The sequence below is a fragment of the Parasteatoda tepidariorum genome, chromosome 5, assembly GCF_043381705.1.
Source record: "Parasteatoda tepidariorum isolate YZ-2023 chromosome 5, CAS_Ptep_4.0, whole genome shotgun sequence".
NCBI lineage: Eukaryota > Metazoa > Arthropoda > Arachnida > Araneae > Theridiidae > Parasteatoda > Parasteatoda tepidariorum.
In genome coordinates, this window is record NC_092208.1 from 16,828,559 (window position 1) to 16,848,544 (window position 19,986).

Below are 19,986 nucleotides of genomic sequence, written 5' to 3' on the forward strand. Positions count from 1 at the left end.
ATTCAAAGATAACATTTTTTTCGAATATTTAAAACTGTTTGACTAATTTTGTTCTTTAAAACCATTCTTTTTAAATTTATATGAACAACCTCTAAATTATATTTTGTAAAGCTTAAATATTATGAACTGAAAATCCTTTAAAGAAGAATAGGGGTTATTAAATTTAGTATTTATCTATGTGCTTCTATTACTTTGTGTAATATCTACAAGGTTAAATAACAATTTTTATCACCAGTGTTAATTGTTATATTATTTCTAGCGCATCCTCCTCTTGGGCTATAGGATCGAAAGGTTACTATATTTGACCTTGGTTTGAGCAAAAATTTGAAGGTAAATGTTTGTTTTAGCTAGCATTATTAATTGCGAGTGATATTGCTATCAAAATTACTATTTAACGAAATTGTCCTTTTTAGTTTAATAATGAAACCTTTCAAAATATAAATTAAATACAGAAATTTTACAAATACAAAAATGCAATTACAAAAAAAAAAAAAAAAAAAAAAAAAAAAAAAAAAAAAAAAAAAAAAAAAAAAAAAAAAANCTACGTCACAGGCCGTGTTATTCCTACTAAATTTAACTAGTAAACAGCATTTACTGCGAACCTCATTACTAGCAACAAATAAACGAAGTGTGTTGTTACAAGTCGCTGCTCGCCAGGTTGGAATTGTATTAATCTAGTTCCTTTTGAAATAATTTATTTTGTTGTTTTATCTAAATTTATGTATTTAGTAAACGTATTTAAAACTCAGTTCATTAATTAAACTAAAAGGTAAATGTTATTCCTAGTAAAATTTTCGAACTGGAAGTAGTTGTGTTTTTTTCATATTATACCCAATTATTAAAGAACGTGCAGTAAACTCCCAGTGAAACTTGATTTTAATTAACCTGAGCTATAAGCTAGTAACCATTACTGTTGTTATGTTTTAAATAATTCAAAAGAAAAAACTATTGTTTAAATTGCAACATTATAAATTGCTAATCCTATTAAAAAAATCATTTTTTACATGTCCTTGCTAATAATGATAACGATACTTAATGGTATAATGTTCTGTTGAAAATTTTATAAAACAGTTTTAAAATGACTCTATCAGACACAGGCAAACGCTTTAGAACTATGTGAAATGTATTTAAATAATTAAAATTATTAATTTAAAAAGTATTATTTTGAAGTTTAGGTCTTAAATATATTTTAATCTTGGAAAAATTATAAAAAAGAGGACTTCTTTTATCCTGACCTGAAACAAATGTTTTTTTTAATACTAATTTGATTTATTATTTATTTTATTAAGTTTTTATTTTATGAGAATTTTAGTAATTTTAAGTGTATTTACCAGTTTTTAAAATTTATTTATCACAACTGTTATTTAAAGTTGAACTGGTTATTCTCCACCCATCAAACTTTCTAGATGTTAAGTTAGAAATCTATGACATTTAAACCGCTAAATTTTTTCAATCTCTACTGTCACTCAAATTTATTATAGCCTATAAATTTTAAAAAGTGAAGTATGAGACAAAGATATTTCACTATTGTTTTAATACAAGATATTTCACTTTTGTTGTTACATAATGTTTTTGTTCTTAAAATAACACTCTTAAATATTTAGTTACTTCTATTGAGGTTATGAATACTCATATTGTATTAAAACTATACTAAAAATTATTTAATACTGTTTATTGGCTTTAGAAATTTCTCTCGTTATGGATGATGATCAGTTTGATATTGAGCTACAGGCTCTACATCTGGTGGAAAATAATAATATTGATACAAATACAGTAAATGATAATTCAGTTTCTAATGATATTGAAAAATGTAAGTACACATTATTAATTTATTTATTGTTTATTGTGGAAACATATTTTGACTATAAAAGGCTTCAAATCATTGAATGTTGAAATCTCTCTCTTTTTTTAAATTTTTATTTTATTTTATTTTTATTTTTTTGTTTGAGTAAATTAAGATTATTTCCACTGTATGTCCTATATAGCCAGCTTTGTAAAATTGTTTGAAAAAAGTGATTTGTTCAAGTTGAAAATATTTTATTCTGTAAAAGCTTATCATTATTTTTTATCTTTTCATTTAAATCAGTGTTTAGGTTTTAAAAAATAAATTGTTGCATTATATATGAAAGCAGAAGAATTGGTGATAATAATTGTTTATTATAATTTTTAATGATAAAAAATGAATAAGAAAAAGAGGATTTTTTTTATATTTAATTCAGATGGATATTTTTTAGTTAGATTATAAAACACACATTAAATGTTTTAAAGTTGTTAAATCTTTTACTAAGTTGCAGCATAAATGACAAAAGAACTGATTTGAAAATATGAATTAAATTCAAAGAATTATATTATTTTAATTCAAAACAGAAAATGAAAAAATGTCTTACCAAATTATCTTATTAATAATATTTAAATTACAATAGGTGACATTTTCTATTTATACTGTTAAAAATTTTTTTTTGTTAATGCATTCTGACAGTAAAAACAAAATCAGTATGAGGGGAAAGGAAAAATATTTGTCATCTACCTATTTTTATCACCTATCTTTAAACTGCTTTAAAAAAAATTTCCATTTTTTATTTTATAATCAGTAAATCCTATAAGTTAGAATTTTTTTTTAAAAATTATCCTATTATTTTATAAAGATTTTATTTTTGTTCTAACTTTTAAAAATCAGTTTAAGAACAAGAACAGTGATCTTAATCATTATTTTTCTAAATTAATGATTAAAATCAATAAACTTTTTTTTAAAAAATGAAATTTACACTGCTATGCTAATAATTTTGCTATATTTAAATACTTGGGAGAAGTTATTTAAAAGCAACTTGTCCGTCCCAAGTTTAATCAAACAAAGCCTCTATCTATTTTATTTCAAATGTGACAATAGTATTTTTTAATACCAATATGAAGAAGATGTAATAAATTTAAGTATTTTGAATTTCATATCCACAAAAAATATGTATTGCTTAAACAAACAAATAAAAAAAATAGTCAAGTTGAAATGTATTAAATTAAAGCATTTAGTAGAAAATGAAATCTATAAAATCTGCTTTATTTTAATGATAATTTAATGTTAACCATTTGATGCAGATGGGGCACTGGTATCCCTATTATATATTATTTTTCTTACATTCTAATTACAAACAAAAATATATTTTGGCATTTTTTAATTATAAAAAACTGTTTAATAGTTACTAAAAGAAATCTGTTATATTATCAGAGTTATTTTAGTTAACCTGTACTAAATTATGAGAAAAGTATTTTGAAATTTTTTTTCTCCATTCATATTCAAAAATTTATCAATAACTTATTTTGTAAATTAAAGAAATTTCAATGATGAATAACTGTTTCCTTTAGATATAAATAACTGAAAATTTGAAAAATTATTGTTTAAAAGTGAGCTATGTTTAAAGGAATTTACCTTTAACGTAAAAAAAAACAAAAAAAACACTAGTGTTTCATGCTTCATTTCATAACCATAAATTATTAAAATGCTAAACGTATTATTTTTCACGTATTTTTATGTAAATTAATTGAAAAAAGTATGAAAATTATGTTTAATAAAAATTCTTCATCAAAGGGTTAAGTAATTAAACATTTTCCATGTTTTTTCATCCAATTATTTAGTTTGAAATTTTTAAGCTCTTTTCAAGTATACGTTTCTTTTTCTTTTTTTCTTGATTTAAGTTTTGACAGCATGAAACATTGCTTATTTCTGTCCCTCATCATATCTTCTAAAGTTAAACTTTTTTTATTTGCTTTAAACTTTGAATAAATCAATAAACAAGTAAAACCAAATTAAATGCATAACCATTTATTGCTATTAAAAACTGTGAGCAGTAAATGTTTGTGCAATGTTTCAAACTATTTATAATCCATTTAAAAATAGCCCTTTATAAGTTATTTCTTCCTCTGTTAAAAATGTATATAGGTGAGTATTTCATACAGTTCATGACATTTTCATTCCATTGTCATTTCAGTCCTTTCTTGATTCTTTTCTGTTATTTATACAATTTGTCTTTTTTGATATAGACATTCCATTTCTTACTTTTTATTGTGGCTATGTTTTAATGGTCTTAAATATAATTTTAGTTTATGAAATTATTTATTTATTAATAAATAAATTAATAATTAATTTATTTAATAATTATTTATTAATAATAATTATTAATTATATGGGAAGTTTTTCTAATTTTCTTACTTTTTACATTGTAACTGTCAAAATCTCTGGCACCTTTGTTATCACCATTCTTTACTTTTTTCCTCTCTTTAGCATTTATTTCAAACTTTTTTAAATATTACTTATCAATTTCTCATAATTAGTACAATTATTTATACGTTTAAGAAAGAAAATAAGGTTTCAGATTATAATTCTTGTTCAATTAGATTGTAATTCCTTTTCAATTTTTAAGAAATTTTTTATGGCTATTGAAAATTAAAGTTTAGACTTTACAAATGCACTGACATTATTTTGAAATCTATTTTTAAAGAAAAGCTTATAATTTAATTTTACAACACTTGAGAAGAGTTTTTGTAACAGAGCACATTAAAAATGCTTCATCAAGATTAACTTAATTTGTTAAAAAATTTTTAAAGCTCTTTTCAGTTGCTTGTTTATCAAGGTATTTTAGAAATATTAAGTAATAAAATTAGAAGTAAGAATCCTTTTATTTCATTATGTTTAGCCCATGATGTTCGTCATCACTGGAAAGTAGCAGCGAAGAAAGCGTTGCATTTAAGTGATCCTTGGGAAGAGTTTCATCTGGAGCAACTTGAAACAGAAGTTGTTTGTCGTTATCGTTTTAATGCTGTGCGACAGACTTGGTATAAAGATGAAGTTCTTGTCAAAATTGCCAAAGAGGTAATAATATTTATGTTACACATACATATTTTGACCATATCAAATGTGTGGCAATCTTTTTGTTACTTACTTTGTTTCTCCATATTTTTACTAAGGAAAAATTGATTTTTCAGCATTGTTCCATTTAGAAATTAAGATCATTTTCAACCCTTTCATAAAATGCAAATTCGTAAAAACTGTCTCTTCACAAGTATTAACTCTGAGATTTGTTAGCTTTGTATAATTTAATTGAAAATCTCCCTGTGTTGGTAATAATTCTAAATATTTTCAAAAATTTTTAAGAAAAAGATAAGAAAGAGTAAAATGTTTTGAAAAGAACTATTTTCAGACTAAAGTATTTTCTTAACCAAAAAAAAAAAGAAAAGAAAAAAAAACTTTTTAAATGTTATTTAAACTTTTTAAATGTTATTTTAAGGTATAGTATAACTTTGACGCATTGTGTTATTTACCAGCAGTTTTCTTCATTTCGTAAGCTATATAAATTGGTTGAATCAATTACGGTATCAACCTTTACCTTTTACGATTCAAGAATTTACTAAAAATTAGTATAAATCTATGGAATTGATCTCATAATTAATTTTTAGAATTGGTTTCGTGATTAAAATTTTATTGTTTTAAAAACCTCCTTAAGATTATGTAATGATTCAAAGTTTGTAATACAATGCTTAGGAGCGAAATTGCTTCACAGTATTTTATAATTACAAATCTTCTGCCACCATCCTCGTTAATAAACAATCCTCACTTTTTCAATTAGTATTGTTCTATTTTTTAAATGACAAATAATTTTTTTTTTGCAATTTTAATTTGCAAAAATAGGAATAAATATTGGTCTGTAATGTACAGTGCAGCTTTTAGCAGTTTTTGCTTTAATTATTTGTCTTATTTTGTTTTAATATATTAAATTGCCCTATTTTGTCCTATAGATTTTTCTGTTTCATTTTGTTATTTCAATTTAGTTAAACTTCTCCATGTTATGTTTAATTCTTATTTTTATTTTAATTCGCTATTAAATGTAAATAAAATGCTTGAATGAATTCTAGAATCTGTATATGGAATGAGCCTTTATTCATTTTTTTAGCCTTTCAGTCATGGTGCTATGAGATCTTGCTACAGGCTGTAAGTATAATTGCTCATAATTCACTTTAAAAATCTATGCTTTATATACATTATAAATAACTTATATAAGGTGTTTCAAAATTTGACTGATATATTCAAAGGAATGATAAAAGCCATCAAGAGGGTGATTTACTGTGGAACGTCAAATGGCAAACCATATTGAGAGGTGAAAATTGCAAAAAAAAAAAAAAATCTATGTAGGTTTCAACCTTACATTAGAAAATAATTGCAATAGTTTAGCACAATTTGTTCAAAGTGGCCGCTGCAGACATCATTCTACAGTTTATAACGACATAGAAACGATTAATATATGTACTTGAAGTCAACAGGTCCATCTTTGATGTCTACTGAAGCGGTGACAATTTATGTTATGAGATTATCTGGTGAGTCAGGCATCACATAAACTTGCTATTTGAGGTTACTCCATTGGAAGAAGTCACATGGATTACGATCTGATGAATGCAAAGGCCATGCAGTCAACTTACCTGGCTATGAAGGTTTGAAATTCAGGCCCTGGATGTGTATTATTGATTCTTACCTTGATTTGTGAACTAAGCATACATCTTCCTGATGCCGTTTATCACCCCTTTGAATTTGTTGGTGCATTTTTGCACTATCTTCTTTAGATAATAAATTTTTTTTGAATTATGTATAGTTCCAACCTCTCTGTGATGTTCCTTTACATGATGAATAAATAAATAGGGTTATAGGCTTAATAGGCTTTTTCTTCATACTATATCGTAGTTGACTACTTTGCATTATATTTGAGTAAAAATATCTTCAAAATTTAAGATGTTTATCAATAAGATTAAATTATTTTCTATGTTCAATAATTTCATTCATCATAAGTTTAAATGAGAAACCTTTTTTGTATCCATGATAACTAAATTGAGTACTAGATTTTTTTAATAAAAAAAAACTATGTTAAAATATTTTGCTTTAAATTTTTGTCTCAGAAAATTTTAAAGTGTTATTTGAACTATTATTGATATTGTTTCTAATTGTTACCTATAATCTTTGTGTTGTAGATCGTTAGCATTTAAAAATTTTAAATGAAATATTTACTTTTCATTGTTACTTAAAATAAAAAATTTTGGTTATAATTTTGTAGAAAAAAGTGGTCTACTTTTACTCATCGTCAGAATTGGCGCACTGCTTCAAACTATGTTGCCAAAGAATACATGGAGAACGTTGATCGAAATGTTTATTTTGAAGATGTGAAACTTCAGATTGATGCTAAACTTTGGGGTGAAGAGTATAATCGGCACAACCCACCAAAAAAAGTATGTAAAATAATTTGTGAAGTAAAATGTATCCATAAAATCATGGTACACTTTTTGTCCCATCAATTTTCAAATGTAGAAAAAGTGCATCATGACTTTGGAGAGCACTGTATTTCATAGTTCTTTATTAGTGAAATATGAAATTTATTAATTTTGCCTAATAAAGAACCATATGAAAATATTTTCACCATTTTCTGTCGAATAAATGTGCAATATCTCTCAATTTTTTTTTCTCCATAGGCTTACAATTTGTGGAAAAAAACAATTGGAGCTCCGTAAGCTCTTTAAGCATTAAATCTCTTTGGCAAAATTAAGTTATATATTTCCTATTATGCACAATTTTCTCATTAATAAAATTGTTAAAGCTGGAAAGCCACTAGCTTCAAGTTCAGAAAAAGCTGAACTAGCACTCTCTCAAACAAATCTTTCAAACAGAACTTTCTAGATTAAAGCTCTAGTTGATTTGGTATCTATTATTTTCTTCAGTTAAATAATGTTCAGTTAAATATTAAATAATGACTAAATATAGTTGTCTGTTTGTATGGTTAAAAATATCTTTCCTCTTCTAAATAGGTGGATATATTTCAAATGTCTGTGATAGAGTTTTTTCAAAGGCCTGGAAAACCTTTGTTTCATTTGGAGCATTACATTGAAGGTGATTACATCAAATATAATTCAAATTCTGGATTCATAAGCTGTGAAAAGATGAGACTAACTCCACAAGTATGTTAATCTTCTTCACTGTTTTTTTTTTTAAAAACATAGTGTGCTATATTTCATCAATTCTGCTTGCGAAATTTTCAGGTGACCTTGTATTTTGCATCAGTTGAAAGATACCACTATGTAAATTAAATAACAATTGTCAGCTCATTTATAAAATTTAAATATCAGTTACTAAAAACACATTTTAGTTTCTCCTATGTTTACATTTTGACAGCTGATGTGTGGATGTGATGGAAGTAACATTTTATTCCCAATGATAGAAATAAGCTGTGTAATGCATGTACCAGTTCTTAAAATAGAAACATTTTAAAATGCTTTTAAATAGATATATATTCTTGTAAATTTAAATCTCAAATGTATTTAAGTCTTGTAAATGTTTAATATAATTCTTCAATACAAGACAATAAGTGGAGAAAGAGGACTAGTGTTAAATTTTTAGCCCAGTGATAGAAATAAGCTCTGATGTGCACATACCAGTTCTTAAAATAGAAACATTATAAAATGCTTTTAAATAGATATATATTCTTGTAAATTTAAATCTCAAATGTATTTAAATCTTGTAAATATTTAATATAATTCTTCAATGCAGGACAATAAGTGCAGAAAGAGGACTAGTGTTAAATTTTTATTTATTTATCAGAATCGTTAATTATTTATCGTCTTGAATACAGCTTGTAATTTTTAAATTGAAATTTGAAAATTGACCTTCATTTTGAAATTTGTTTGCATGCTTTTTTAATAATCTTTTCTTTAAAAGAAAGTAATGTTTGTCATGGCAAGGGATTGGTAAGGATTGTCATGAAATTATTTCATCTATTGTTGCTTATAAAATGTAAGTAAAAGCGAAATGTTTTGTTTAAAAAAATAGTTTTGTGCTAAAAAACTTAACCTTTAGTTAAATTATTATTAAAATATCATAAATATTAATTTCCAATTAACATTTAAGTTATATTGTATGTAAGAAAAAGTGAATCAAAGACAAGTTACTACATTAGTATATTAAGTTTTTAATGTAGAGTAGAAACATTATATTTTATTAATTAAATTAAATTAGGTTTTATTTTATGAAGTTGTTTGACAAATCAACATTAATTCTTAGTTGAGTTTTTCGCGAATTTTTTTGCATCTGCTAAAACGGTTTTTATCAGTTTAAACAATTTTCTTGAATTTTTAAAAAAATCTAAAAATAAATGTAAAGAAATTACCTATCTAAAATTGCTAACTGTATTAAAAACAAGTTGCAACATTAGTATTTAGTTTTTAATGTTTATTGGGTAGAAAAATTATATTTTATTAAGTTAAATAAATAGGGTTTTATTTTACGAATTTGTATGACAAATCAACATTAATTCTTAGCTGAGTTTTTCAAGAATTTTTTTAGCATCTGCTAAAGCGGTTTTTATCAGTTTAAACAATGATTATTAAAAAAATTCCAAAAGCAAACATATAGAAATAAATTACTTATCTGAAATTGCTAACTGCATAACTTGACATGAAAAAAACTGCTTTACATTTTTGAGAAATATGTGTTAAAAGATTTGAAAGCTAACAAGCACAGTTTCTCACAATGTGCTAATGCAGTGTTTTCATATGCTATCTTTTTTTAAAGTTATAGTGCAATTGATTATTGTCTGTTACCAAAAGTTCATTAAGAATGAGAAATCATAGAGAAAACAAGATAACAGGAGGAGCCATATGTCCATGAATATTATAGAAAAACTCATACAATGCTTATTTAAAATGTTTAATTTAAAAAAGAAAAATTCTAATTCATATTTTATTTAAATTGTTTAATTAAAAATATTGTCTATTTTTCTGGTGTAAATTCTTGCTGTTTAATAATTGTTTTTTTTGTGTTCACAGGCATTTAGTCATTTTACATTTGAAAGATCTGGGCATGAGTTAATTGTTGTTGACATTCAGGGTGTTGGTGATTTGTATACAGATCCTCAGATTCATACTGCTTCTGGTATGGGATATGGAGATGGAAATTTGGGTAGTCGTGGCATGGCCCTATTTTTTCAAACCCATGTCTGCAATGCTATATGCCAAAGCTTAGGATTGTCTTCATTTGATATGGCTCCCTCTGAAGTAGTGAAGAATAAAAAATTGATTAACTTACAGGTATATTTTTTTCTCTTTAAAAATCATTATTTTTTTTTTTTTTTAAGAATGCATCCTCATTTATTTTTGTTGAAAAGGCATGAAATGTTTGATGGTTGTTTTTCTTTTCAACAGATTTGAAAAGTAAATATAGTTTGATTTAAATTAGCCATCATGTTTAAGTAATGTTGTGTTTCAAATTAATTTTTTAAAGCACATTATAATAATAGAAACTAGTGACACAACAATGTGTGTCTCAGATTTATTTTGGCTCTTTGGTAATACCGAAAACCATTTTTTTTTACCATTTATAAAATATGACTATATCTATGTGCACATAGATTTATGTTTAACAGGGGTGATTGTATTCCGGGTCTAGAAACTCGGAGCAAGAGGTGTGAATTTTTTTGCCAAATTTCGCATATCTTGCAGACTTTGGCAAATTTTCCCCGCAATCTAAAATTTAAAGGAAGAATTATGCTCTGCAATCTAAAACATTAGTTTTGAAACCTTCTCTAAATCGTGTTAAAAAGACATTTTCATACACATGACTCTTCCACAATTTTGATTTATTTATTTATTGGTTTGTTGCAGTTTCATCATTTTTAATATTTTAAACAACCTTGGAATCCACTAATATTGTAGTTCATATTTGATTACCTATGACCTGCGATTATTTCTAATGTAATTTATCTGCGATTTTAATATCAAACATCAATTTTTGTATTTTTCTGATTTAAAAGTTACTTATTATGAATTGTATTCACGTGATTAAAAAATCTTAAATCTCGATTCAGAATTACGTGATTTAAAAATATCACAGTTTGTATTTGCATATTTTGAAATCAATACCGATATTTGTATTCACGTAAATTTGAAATCCAATATCGTTATTCGTATTCAGGGGTTCTAAAAATCGTGCATCGTGATTTGCATTTACGTGATTCAGAAATCCAATGTTGAATTTTGTATTTTAGCATTCCTAAAATCCAGTACCACAATTCATATTCACTAGATTTTAAAATCCAATATCGCGATTCTTAGATTAGTTGATATAAGAGTGTCATATTCTTTATTGGTAGGTAATTTAATTATAAATCTTTGTTCAAAAAATTATATTAAATATGAATATTATATAAATCGATATCTTCTTATCAAGTTTTTGTAGTACATAAAATTTTAAGGATTTTTCACTTGGTGTCACAATGAAGAGCTTGATCCTAAAAATAGAAACAGAAATATAGAAATAGAATTTTATTTTCGTGAGGATTTGTTAATGTTCAGCTTTCTAGATATTTTTTTTGTGGTAATCGCAATTTAGTGAAATTGATCAACAGCAATGATGTAAGTGAACAGCAGCAATAATATAAGTGAACAACAGCAATAATGTAAGTGATCAACTGTAATAATGCTTAAAAAGTTCATGATTTAATGCATAACAAAAATATATGTCATAAAAAAGCAAGTTTTTTAGAGCTTCTAAAAAATAAAGTTAGGTTTTTGAACGCATGTTTTACTTCATAAATTGAATTGAGAATTAAATTTGAATTAGTGGCTAATAATAGTGTTAAGCATTTTATGTGCACTTCAAAAAAGTTACACTTTTATTTATTTATTTCTTGGTCCACAATAAGGAAAATTATTGCTGGTATAATAATTTTCTTATTGATGTATTTATTTTTGTTGATGTAAGAATATAATTAAAAGTTTTTAATTATGCTGTATTTGACAATTTATTTTAAAAATTAAAATTTTTAAGTGTTTCTGTACTATCAAATTTTTTTCCTGTTATTTCCATCTACATAATTAAACATAGCCACTGTAATTAGGATTAAAGAGATGTTCGCTGATTCTATTCCAAGGTATCTTATTTTCAAGCCATTAATAATAACTAAAAGTAACAGATTTGAATGGGAAAATTCATTGCTGCCATTAAGGGCTAGAGGACTCAAACAAATGGTATATTTCTGAAAGTTCAAATATATAGGCTGGACTTATGCATTTGAATAAATGTTTATCTTTAACAGCATTGCATCCTTCNATAATGCTCACTCTGGTTATTGTTATCTGGTTGCTCACTACGTGCTCTTGCGCGCCGAATCCAATCAATTAAAAATGAAAACTGTTGCCAGCGCGAGAAAAGAAATATCATCGGTTTTATTGATACATACATACATACGTACGTATTAGCGTTTTATATAATATAGATTTCTTGGTCCACAATAAGGAAAATTATTGCTGGTATAATAATTTTCTTATTTATGTATTTATTTTTGTTGATGTAAGAATATAATTAAAAGTTTTAATTTATGTTGTATTTGACAATTTATTTTAAAAATTAAAATTTTTAAGTGTTTCTGTACTATTAAATTTTTTTCCTGTTATTTCCATCTACATAATTAAACATAGCTTCTGTAATTAGGATTAAAGAGATGTTCACTGATTCCATTCCAAGGTATCTTATATTCAAGCTATTAATAATAACTAATAGTAACAGATTTGAATGGGAAAATTCATTGCTGCCATTAAGGGCTAGAGGACTCAAACAAATGGTATATTTCTGAAAGTTCAAATATACAGGCTGGCATAGGCTTTAACAGCATTGCATCCTTCATTCCATAAATATTTTTTTTTTAACATGAAGAAAAGGTTTTTGAAGAAATACACTTTGAAAAGACCAAAAATTATATTCAATTAAAATAAATTGAATTTTAATAAACATATTAAATTTGAATACAAACATTTCAATTTGAAGCTTTGAACTCGGTTCCATTGTAAAACTTTGTCATAGTATAGTGAAAAATTAGGAAATTTTGTTAACTATCTGTTATTTTGTTAACATCTGACCACATTTTCAAAAATTGAATGTTCTAAACTATCTAAAAACTATTAATGTTATTTATGTAAGACTTTTCTTTTGAAGTAATTCTCAAAATGCATGGTTTATTTATAAAATATAGAGCAATTTTCCTGGCTTTCCCAAGTAGGTTTATTTAAAATTTAAATATTCTATGTAAGTTTTCAACTAATAAAATTTAGGTTTTGAGTTTTTAATCCAATAATGCAATATTAAATTTGTGTTTATTAACATATAATTTATTCGTTATAAAAAATCTGAACTAATTGTAATCATAATGATGAAATCATGTAATTAAATTACTTTTAAATATTATCGCCCATAATTGTTTTTAAAAAAAAAAGTAATGGGAAATTTATTTAAATTCAAATGAAACTGTAATTCAGTCTTTTTGAAATTTCGAACCAACTCAAAAATAACCTGAATGGCTGTGATTACAGCTTTTCTGTGTAATAAGTGATACAAGAAGTTAAAAGCACTTGTTTTGGAGCATATTAGATAAATTTTTGCCAAAAAAGTTGCTATTAACAGAAAAAAATTTAATTGCCATTTTTTAAAATATTTAGTTGCCATATGCTCAGTGGTGACTGTTCAATTTTTTTTTGTATGTCATAGCTTTCATAATTTTTTTAAAGCTCTAAAACAAATTTATTTACTAGTTCGAAGTTCAATCAATCAATCAATCTAGTAGCAGTTAAGTTCAATCTAGTTGCAAGCATTTATGTCTGCGTATGCATTTCCTTCATAATTATTGACTTAAAATTATTATTATTATCTGATTTGCAAGATATATGTTAATTTTCAGATGTCTTGCAAAACCAGAGTCAGAGGAACTGAAGATATTTGCTTGAGTCCTTCTTACAAAGAAAGAGCTCTGTGGAAAGAGCATATTCGCTCCCGTACTGCTTCTGGCAACAGTCCGACATCGGGCTCATTCTCCTACATGTCTGACTCCAGTGACAGCACCAGTAGGGATTACATGTCAGAGAGCATGAGAAGTGAGAGCTTCAGCTATGAGGATGAAGACGAAGATGCGGGACTTGGATCGGAGGAACACAATTTTCCATTCCCCATGAATAACAGTGACTCTGGCGTGGGATCTGCCAAAAGGAAACGCACAAGATGTTCATCTGAATGCAGTGTTACTGATGTAAGTAGCTAATGTTAATTTTTAGTTAATTATTTTAACCCTTTTAGTGTCAGAAGTCAGATTTGTGAAATGACTTCTATAGAATGAGACTTAATACATAAATTAAAATAATCAGCTTTTTGTTAAAAATCTTAAGTTGATTAATGTGACTAAATATTAATTTAAACTGCCTTCTTTTTATGTCAACTGTTTGTTTTAAATTCTTCTAAAAATTCTCAGCATCGGTCAATATTTAACTGTGAGTAGTGATCATATATTTTATTTAATTTTTTTTAACAATAGTAATATTTGAATTTTTGAATTTGATTCCAAAATATCTTTTTAATGAATAATTATTATTTTTTAATAAAAAAACGAAAATTTTGACTTAATTGCCTGATTTAAAAAATTTACTTAAAATATTACTTAAACATATAAGAAAATTAAGTTCATAAATCACATTATAAAAAGCATAGTTTATGCAATTATAAGGGAGACAGAGCATATCCTTTATATGTTTGGTCAAACCTTACTGCTTAACAAATCATTATTAAATGCACTTGGACATTTATATTAGCCACGGAAATTTAGAGGTTTAATATCACACTAATTTATAGTTATCTAAAATTTTAGTAAGGTCTTTTTGATGTGCACAACAAAGTTTGAAATGTCTAAGTTTCCCCTTGGATGAACTTAAATAACTTTTCAGGTTTGGTACATATCTTGGAGACTTCATCTGGAAATTTTTATTTAATTATAAAGTAGTAGGCTTTTGAGCCCTTTTTCAGCCCAAATTTTGTTGGCTGTATGCCATGATGTGTATTACTAGAAACTTGCAAGCCAAAATGAGGAAAGCAATATTGTTAGGATTTTTAAAAATGTATTTTTTGTTAAAAGTTGTTTTTCACTTCAGTTTATATAGCACAAAGTATGCCATATCCTTTTGGAGATAAATTGATATTTTTTTTTAAATAATGTTTATTAATTATGAATGTAAAGATGTAATCTGAAAGCGATATGTTTCGAATTGTGGTGTGTTTCTTTCTTTATTTTTTATTTGCAATTATGTACCCTCTGCATAGGTAAAAAGAATTTTATAATCTTATAATAGTTTAAGATATGAAATTTCAATTCTGTGATATTCTTTGGAGGATTTTTATTGAGGTATAAAATGAGTGTTTCAAATTGGTGAAGTAACCCATATCCAAAAGTTGTGTGACAATTAATCAAGCAATTTAAAGCATAAGTATTTAGTTAGAAATTAAGGACAGAGTTTATTAACTTGATGTTATGCAATTGAACTGTTTGTAATTTTCTTGTTTTATATAATTTTCTTTTACATAACAGGAAAATGAAATAGTAGAATTTGCTGAATTAGTTGCTCGTAAGTCCAGGCCTTCATGTGTACACAACGAAGTGCAAATGCGAGATTTGCAAAATGAAAATGAGAATAAATACTTTGGTCACTCTGTTCTCGGGCAGGTAAGTGAATAAATTCTCATCTAATTTACTTTTAATGATGTAGGGTAAACTAACCAGTGAAGGAACACTTAAGCTTCGCTTGCCTTTTTAAAAATCATATTAATTTCAAAATTCGTAATTTTAGTTAAATGTCAGTGTCAACATATTTGTTACTAATTGCAAATTATGTAAAAAAATTTTAGAGAACTTACATAATATTGTTTTAAAGTTTTGGAGGTTCAAATAACAAGTAGTGAGAAGATCAAGTGAAGGAACAGCTCTTACCAGTGAATGAACACCCAGTAAAGGAACACTTAATTTTGGTTACTTTTTAATGCTCTTTATGAATTTATAAGCCATACAAATATTTAAAAACAAGCCTATTCTTGAAATTATAACATATAAATACTTGGAAAATGTTAACTTTTTTTTGTAATCATGAATTGAAAATTAAAGTGTCAACATATTAACACATACTGTTCATTCACTGGGAAATCTATGCCCAGTAAAGGAACATGCCTGTTCCCTCACTGGTTAGAAGTTGTTTTTCGTATTTTTAACATACTTTTGATGCGGAACATCACTAAAGGTACAAGAAAATTAAAGTTTATCTTTTATTTTCATTAACTTAGAAAAAAAACCAGTAAAGGAACACTTGTTCCTTCACTGGTTTTTCATCGTTTGGTGATCCAGTGAATAAACACCCCCTTATCTCAGTACTTTATTATGCTATGATGCTTAAAAAAAAAAAAAAACGTAACTTCAATAACTATATTTTGAATTCTCTTTTTCACAGTGAGAAAAATAAAACTATTACATGCAATTAATTCCACTTCAAACATATAAATATAAACACTCTCCTTATAACTTTTTCAAAGAAACAAGGTGTTGCAGAGATAATAACAAATTCAAAATTTTTTCCAGAGAAGTCTATGTGACCAGGTAATCCAAAACATTGCTAGATGACTTCCTATTGTTTGGCAGTAAGCTATTGTTACCAATCAATCTAAAGAAAAACTTTCAAATTCTTATTTTTAATCAATATATATAAAATGTTCCTTCACTAGTTGGTTTACCCTATACACTGACAATAGTATTTTCAATTCATAGATATTTATTTTGAAGATAGGATAACTTTTAAACATTTTGATAAACAGCAGAAATAAATTTAAACTATTCTTGTTAATCATATATATATATATGACCATTGATGACCATTATTGATGATATATTGATGACCATTGATTAAGTCACTCAAAAATCAATAACGATCACACTTATCCTTTAATAATTAACAAAGTTTTCACTCAGAATCATGAGTCACGGACTTTCTCAAACCACACAGGTTAGTTTAACACTTACAACTTCTTTAAACACAAGTATCTCAGGCTCATATTTTAACCATCTAGGTTTGCTTTTACATTTTCAACCATTACTCTTCCTTCCCATCGAAATAGTTCTCACAGTTTTATTAAGGAGAGCAACATCTATCGGTCTTTACTCACGCAGAGGTTGTTTCGTCTCGTTTGTCACACACACACATATATATTGAAAATATGATGACTTTTAAACTTGTTGAGAAATTACGGGAAAAATTTTAATTTTAGTTGCATAATTTTAAAATGAGTTGAATAACAAATTCAGTAAATTAAAATTAAATTCACTTGTATGCATATTTTAATGCATAACAATTTCAGTTAAATTTAAATTTTCTCTCTGAAATTTTTTAAATTTATTTACCCACCCTAATGTCATACAAATTTAAATGCATATAAATTAAGTTGAAAAAGTCTAAATTTAGTTATTGAACAAATTTTATATTATAAAATAAAATTTAATTGCATACTATTATAAGCTAATAGTAAGCCATTACTATTGTATGCATTTAAAGTGCTTAGTGGTAAGACTTATTTAATTGGTAAATTTACTTATACAACAAATGTATCCAATCTCCTTCCGTGGATGAAATATAACAATCTTTTAATTAATAATTTTGTTTTTAAAGTGTAGATTTTAAATACTTTTTAAGTGTAATTAACAATTGAATCTTCTTTACATTGAAAAGGATGATGCAATATAAGTGTATTTGTTTGCTGTTTACTTTTAGTACCCTGCACATATAAATCCACAATTCAATCAGCATTTTTTTCTACATAGCAAACCAGTTTTACCCACATTACCACATTATTAGGTAAGGAAAAAGTATTTTTGGGAAAATATTTTTGTAGATACATCATGTGTTAGTTAAATCGCTGTATGCAGAAAGAGCTTCAGTCCTGATAACTATTTTTGTGAGGAAGCTATCTTGACTTTTTCTACCTGTATAAAAAATCAGGAGAAAAAAGTTGTGAATATCAGAGTGTGTGACTTTTTTAAAAAGTCCTTAAAGGTGCTTATTTTTGATTTACGTTTTTTAAAAGCCCTTAATGGTGCTTTTTTATTCGGGATTTGTAAAAAGTGCTTAATTTTCTATCTTTTAAAATTCTATCTATTCTTTTTTCGATCGTTTATATATTTTTTATTTTCTATCTTTTTCTTTTCCTTGTGGATTGTTGTTCTAAAGTACAAAAAATGCATTATTTTCTCAATTTTCTCTGCAATATTTATCAGAAATTAGTTATTTTATCATGAATATGTAAAGTTTTTGAAAATGTTTTTGAATTTTATTGTTTGTATTATTTTATGTTTATAAATTAAGAACTTCAAACGATAAAAAAAATAATAACTTTTATTACTGCACAGATCCTAATTATGATATTTTTTGTAAAGTGATTAAAAATATTTTTTAAGTGCTTAAAAAGCACTTAAAATGTGCTTGTTTTTTGTTGAAAAATCTGACTAAGCACCCGGTATATGGTTCAGTATCTATGGCATAAACACGAAGAAAAAAATTTTTTTAATAGTTTTTTCTATTTATAGGAAAAGCGGAAGCTAGTTTTATTTTTATCTTTTAGTGAAAAGTTGTTAACCTGACTCAAGCCATTTCTGAATGCAACCATTGAGTTATAAGTACATTTTTTACTGTATTCTTGTTAATATTTCAGATCCATTTGGATTTGGCGAAATATCATGAATTGGGCAGATTCAGTGCTGAGGGTGAGGATTATGATCAAAATGCAGCATTCTTTCATTTAGAGCAAGCTGCAAAATGTGGCAACCTGGAAGCCATTAATGTCATTTCAAAAATATATTTGAAAATTCCTCATGACTTCCTCATTGCTGTGACTGTTAAAGTAAGTCATCAGATCATCAATGCATGAATAAGAGGAATATTATTTGTTAAGAAAGACAATATAAAAAGACATTTACAATTTATTTATTTTATTATTGTTTAATTATTATTACTTAAGTATTTTTTAATAAAAAAAACTATACATAATTTTTTTTGGCTAAATAATAGACCATAAGATATTTGGAATTTTGAAACTGCATTTAAATGTTTTTTTTTTAGAAGAAAATATGAATGTTAATATTTGTAATAATGTTTGAAAGGAACACTCTTATAATCTAAAAATTGTTTATAAATATTAAATAGTGTTACATATCTGCCAATCTATGCTTTTTTTTTTGTTGCAATATTTGTTAAAGTGGTAATGAAATAACTATTGGTTTAATTTTTTTGAAATTTACTTCATTTTAATAGTATGTAAAAACATTATTCCATGATTTTTAGGACTTTTATCTATATGGTTTATATCTTTGTATGTCATAGTAGTTAAAATTATTTTAAATCAGACTTGGCATTTCATATAGAGGAAACTGGAGAAAATAGGGAGAAACTGGACGGAATGGGTGAAACTAAAAGTTATTTATGCAATTGTCTTACAATGAGTATTACAAGAATAATTGCTTAAAAAATTTAAGTTAGAAGTTTTTCACATGTACATTTTTAAAGAAAAGCAAACTATTTTCATATTATTCAATTTAATTTTATACAAAACTTTAAAATCTATTATATAAGAGTCATCATATTATATAAGAGTTGGTTTGAGTGTTCATACTTAACTATATTTGATTATAAAAGTTAGTATGCTATTTGTAATTGTGTGTGTCTTTTGTGTTAGTGTGTATCTTTAGAAAGTGGTTTGTTAATTTAGTACTACAGTCTATGCTTTTTAGTACAACCTCCTATTGTTACAATCCTTTCATTATAACAACTTATACATGAAGTCCTGTTTGCTGTTCCTTAGACATCATGCCATTTTAAATATATCGACCAAAATTTTATTTCCTTTTTGCCCTATATTCTGTTCTATGCATATGTCCCTATATGCATAGAACAGAAATTAAAAATTTGGCAGGAAGTGGATAGAAGAATTGCATAAACGCCACAAATTGCTTAAAATATTCAAAATCTTAGAAATCACTTTATAATAATTTAAAATTTTGATGTAATTTTGAAAACAGGAGTGCAAGGTACTCCAGTTTTAACCTATTGTTCTCGTGAAAGAAA

At 25.8% G+C, this 19,986-nt stretch overlaps 1 protein-coding gene across 2 annotated transcripts in view; it reads left to right on the forward strand.

Moving 5' to 3' along the window:
• LOC107456963 (eukaryotic elongation factor 2 kinase) overlaps positions 1-19,986 on the forward strand; it is a 28,898-nt gene that overhangs the window by 3,786 nt on the left and 5,126 nt on the right. The window contains exons 2-11 of one of the 2 annotated variants that reach the window (XM_016074971.3): positions 260-330; positions 1,685-1,810; positions 4,686-4,861; positions 5,940-5,977; positions 7,089-7,260; positions 7,834-7,983; positions 9,847-10,107; positions 13,749-14,093; positions 15,420-15,554; positions 18,578-18,766. In XM_016074971.3, the coding sequence (XP_015930457.2) occupies positions 1,699-1,810; positions 4,686-4,861; positions 5,940-5,977; positions 7,089-7,260; positions 7,834-7,983; positions 9,847-10,107; positions 13,749-14,093; positions 15,420-15,554; positions 18,578-18,766 (1,578 nt within the window). In that variant the 5' untranslated portion in view covers positions 260-330; positions 1,685-1,698. The remainder of the gene's footprint in view (positions 1-259; positions 331-1,684; positions 1,811-4,685; positions 4,862-5,939; positions 5,978-7,088; positions 7,261-7,833; positions 7,984-9,846; positions 10,108-13,748; positions 14,094-15,419; positions 15,555-18,577; positions 18,767-19,986) is intronic. The other variant, XM_043044825.2, reaches the window with a different exon arrangement.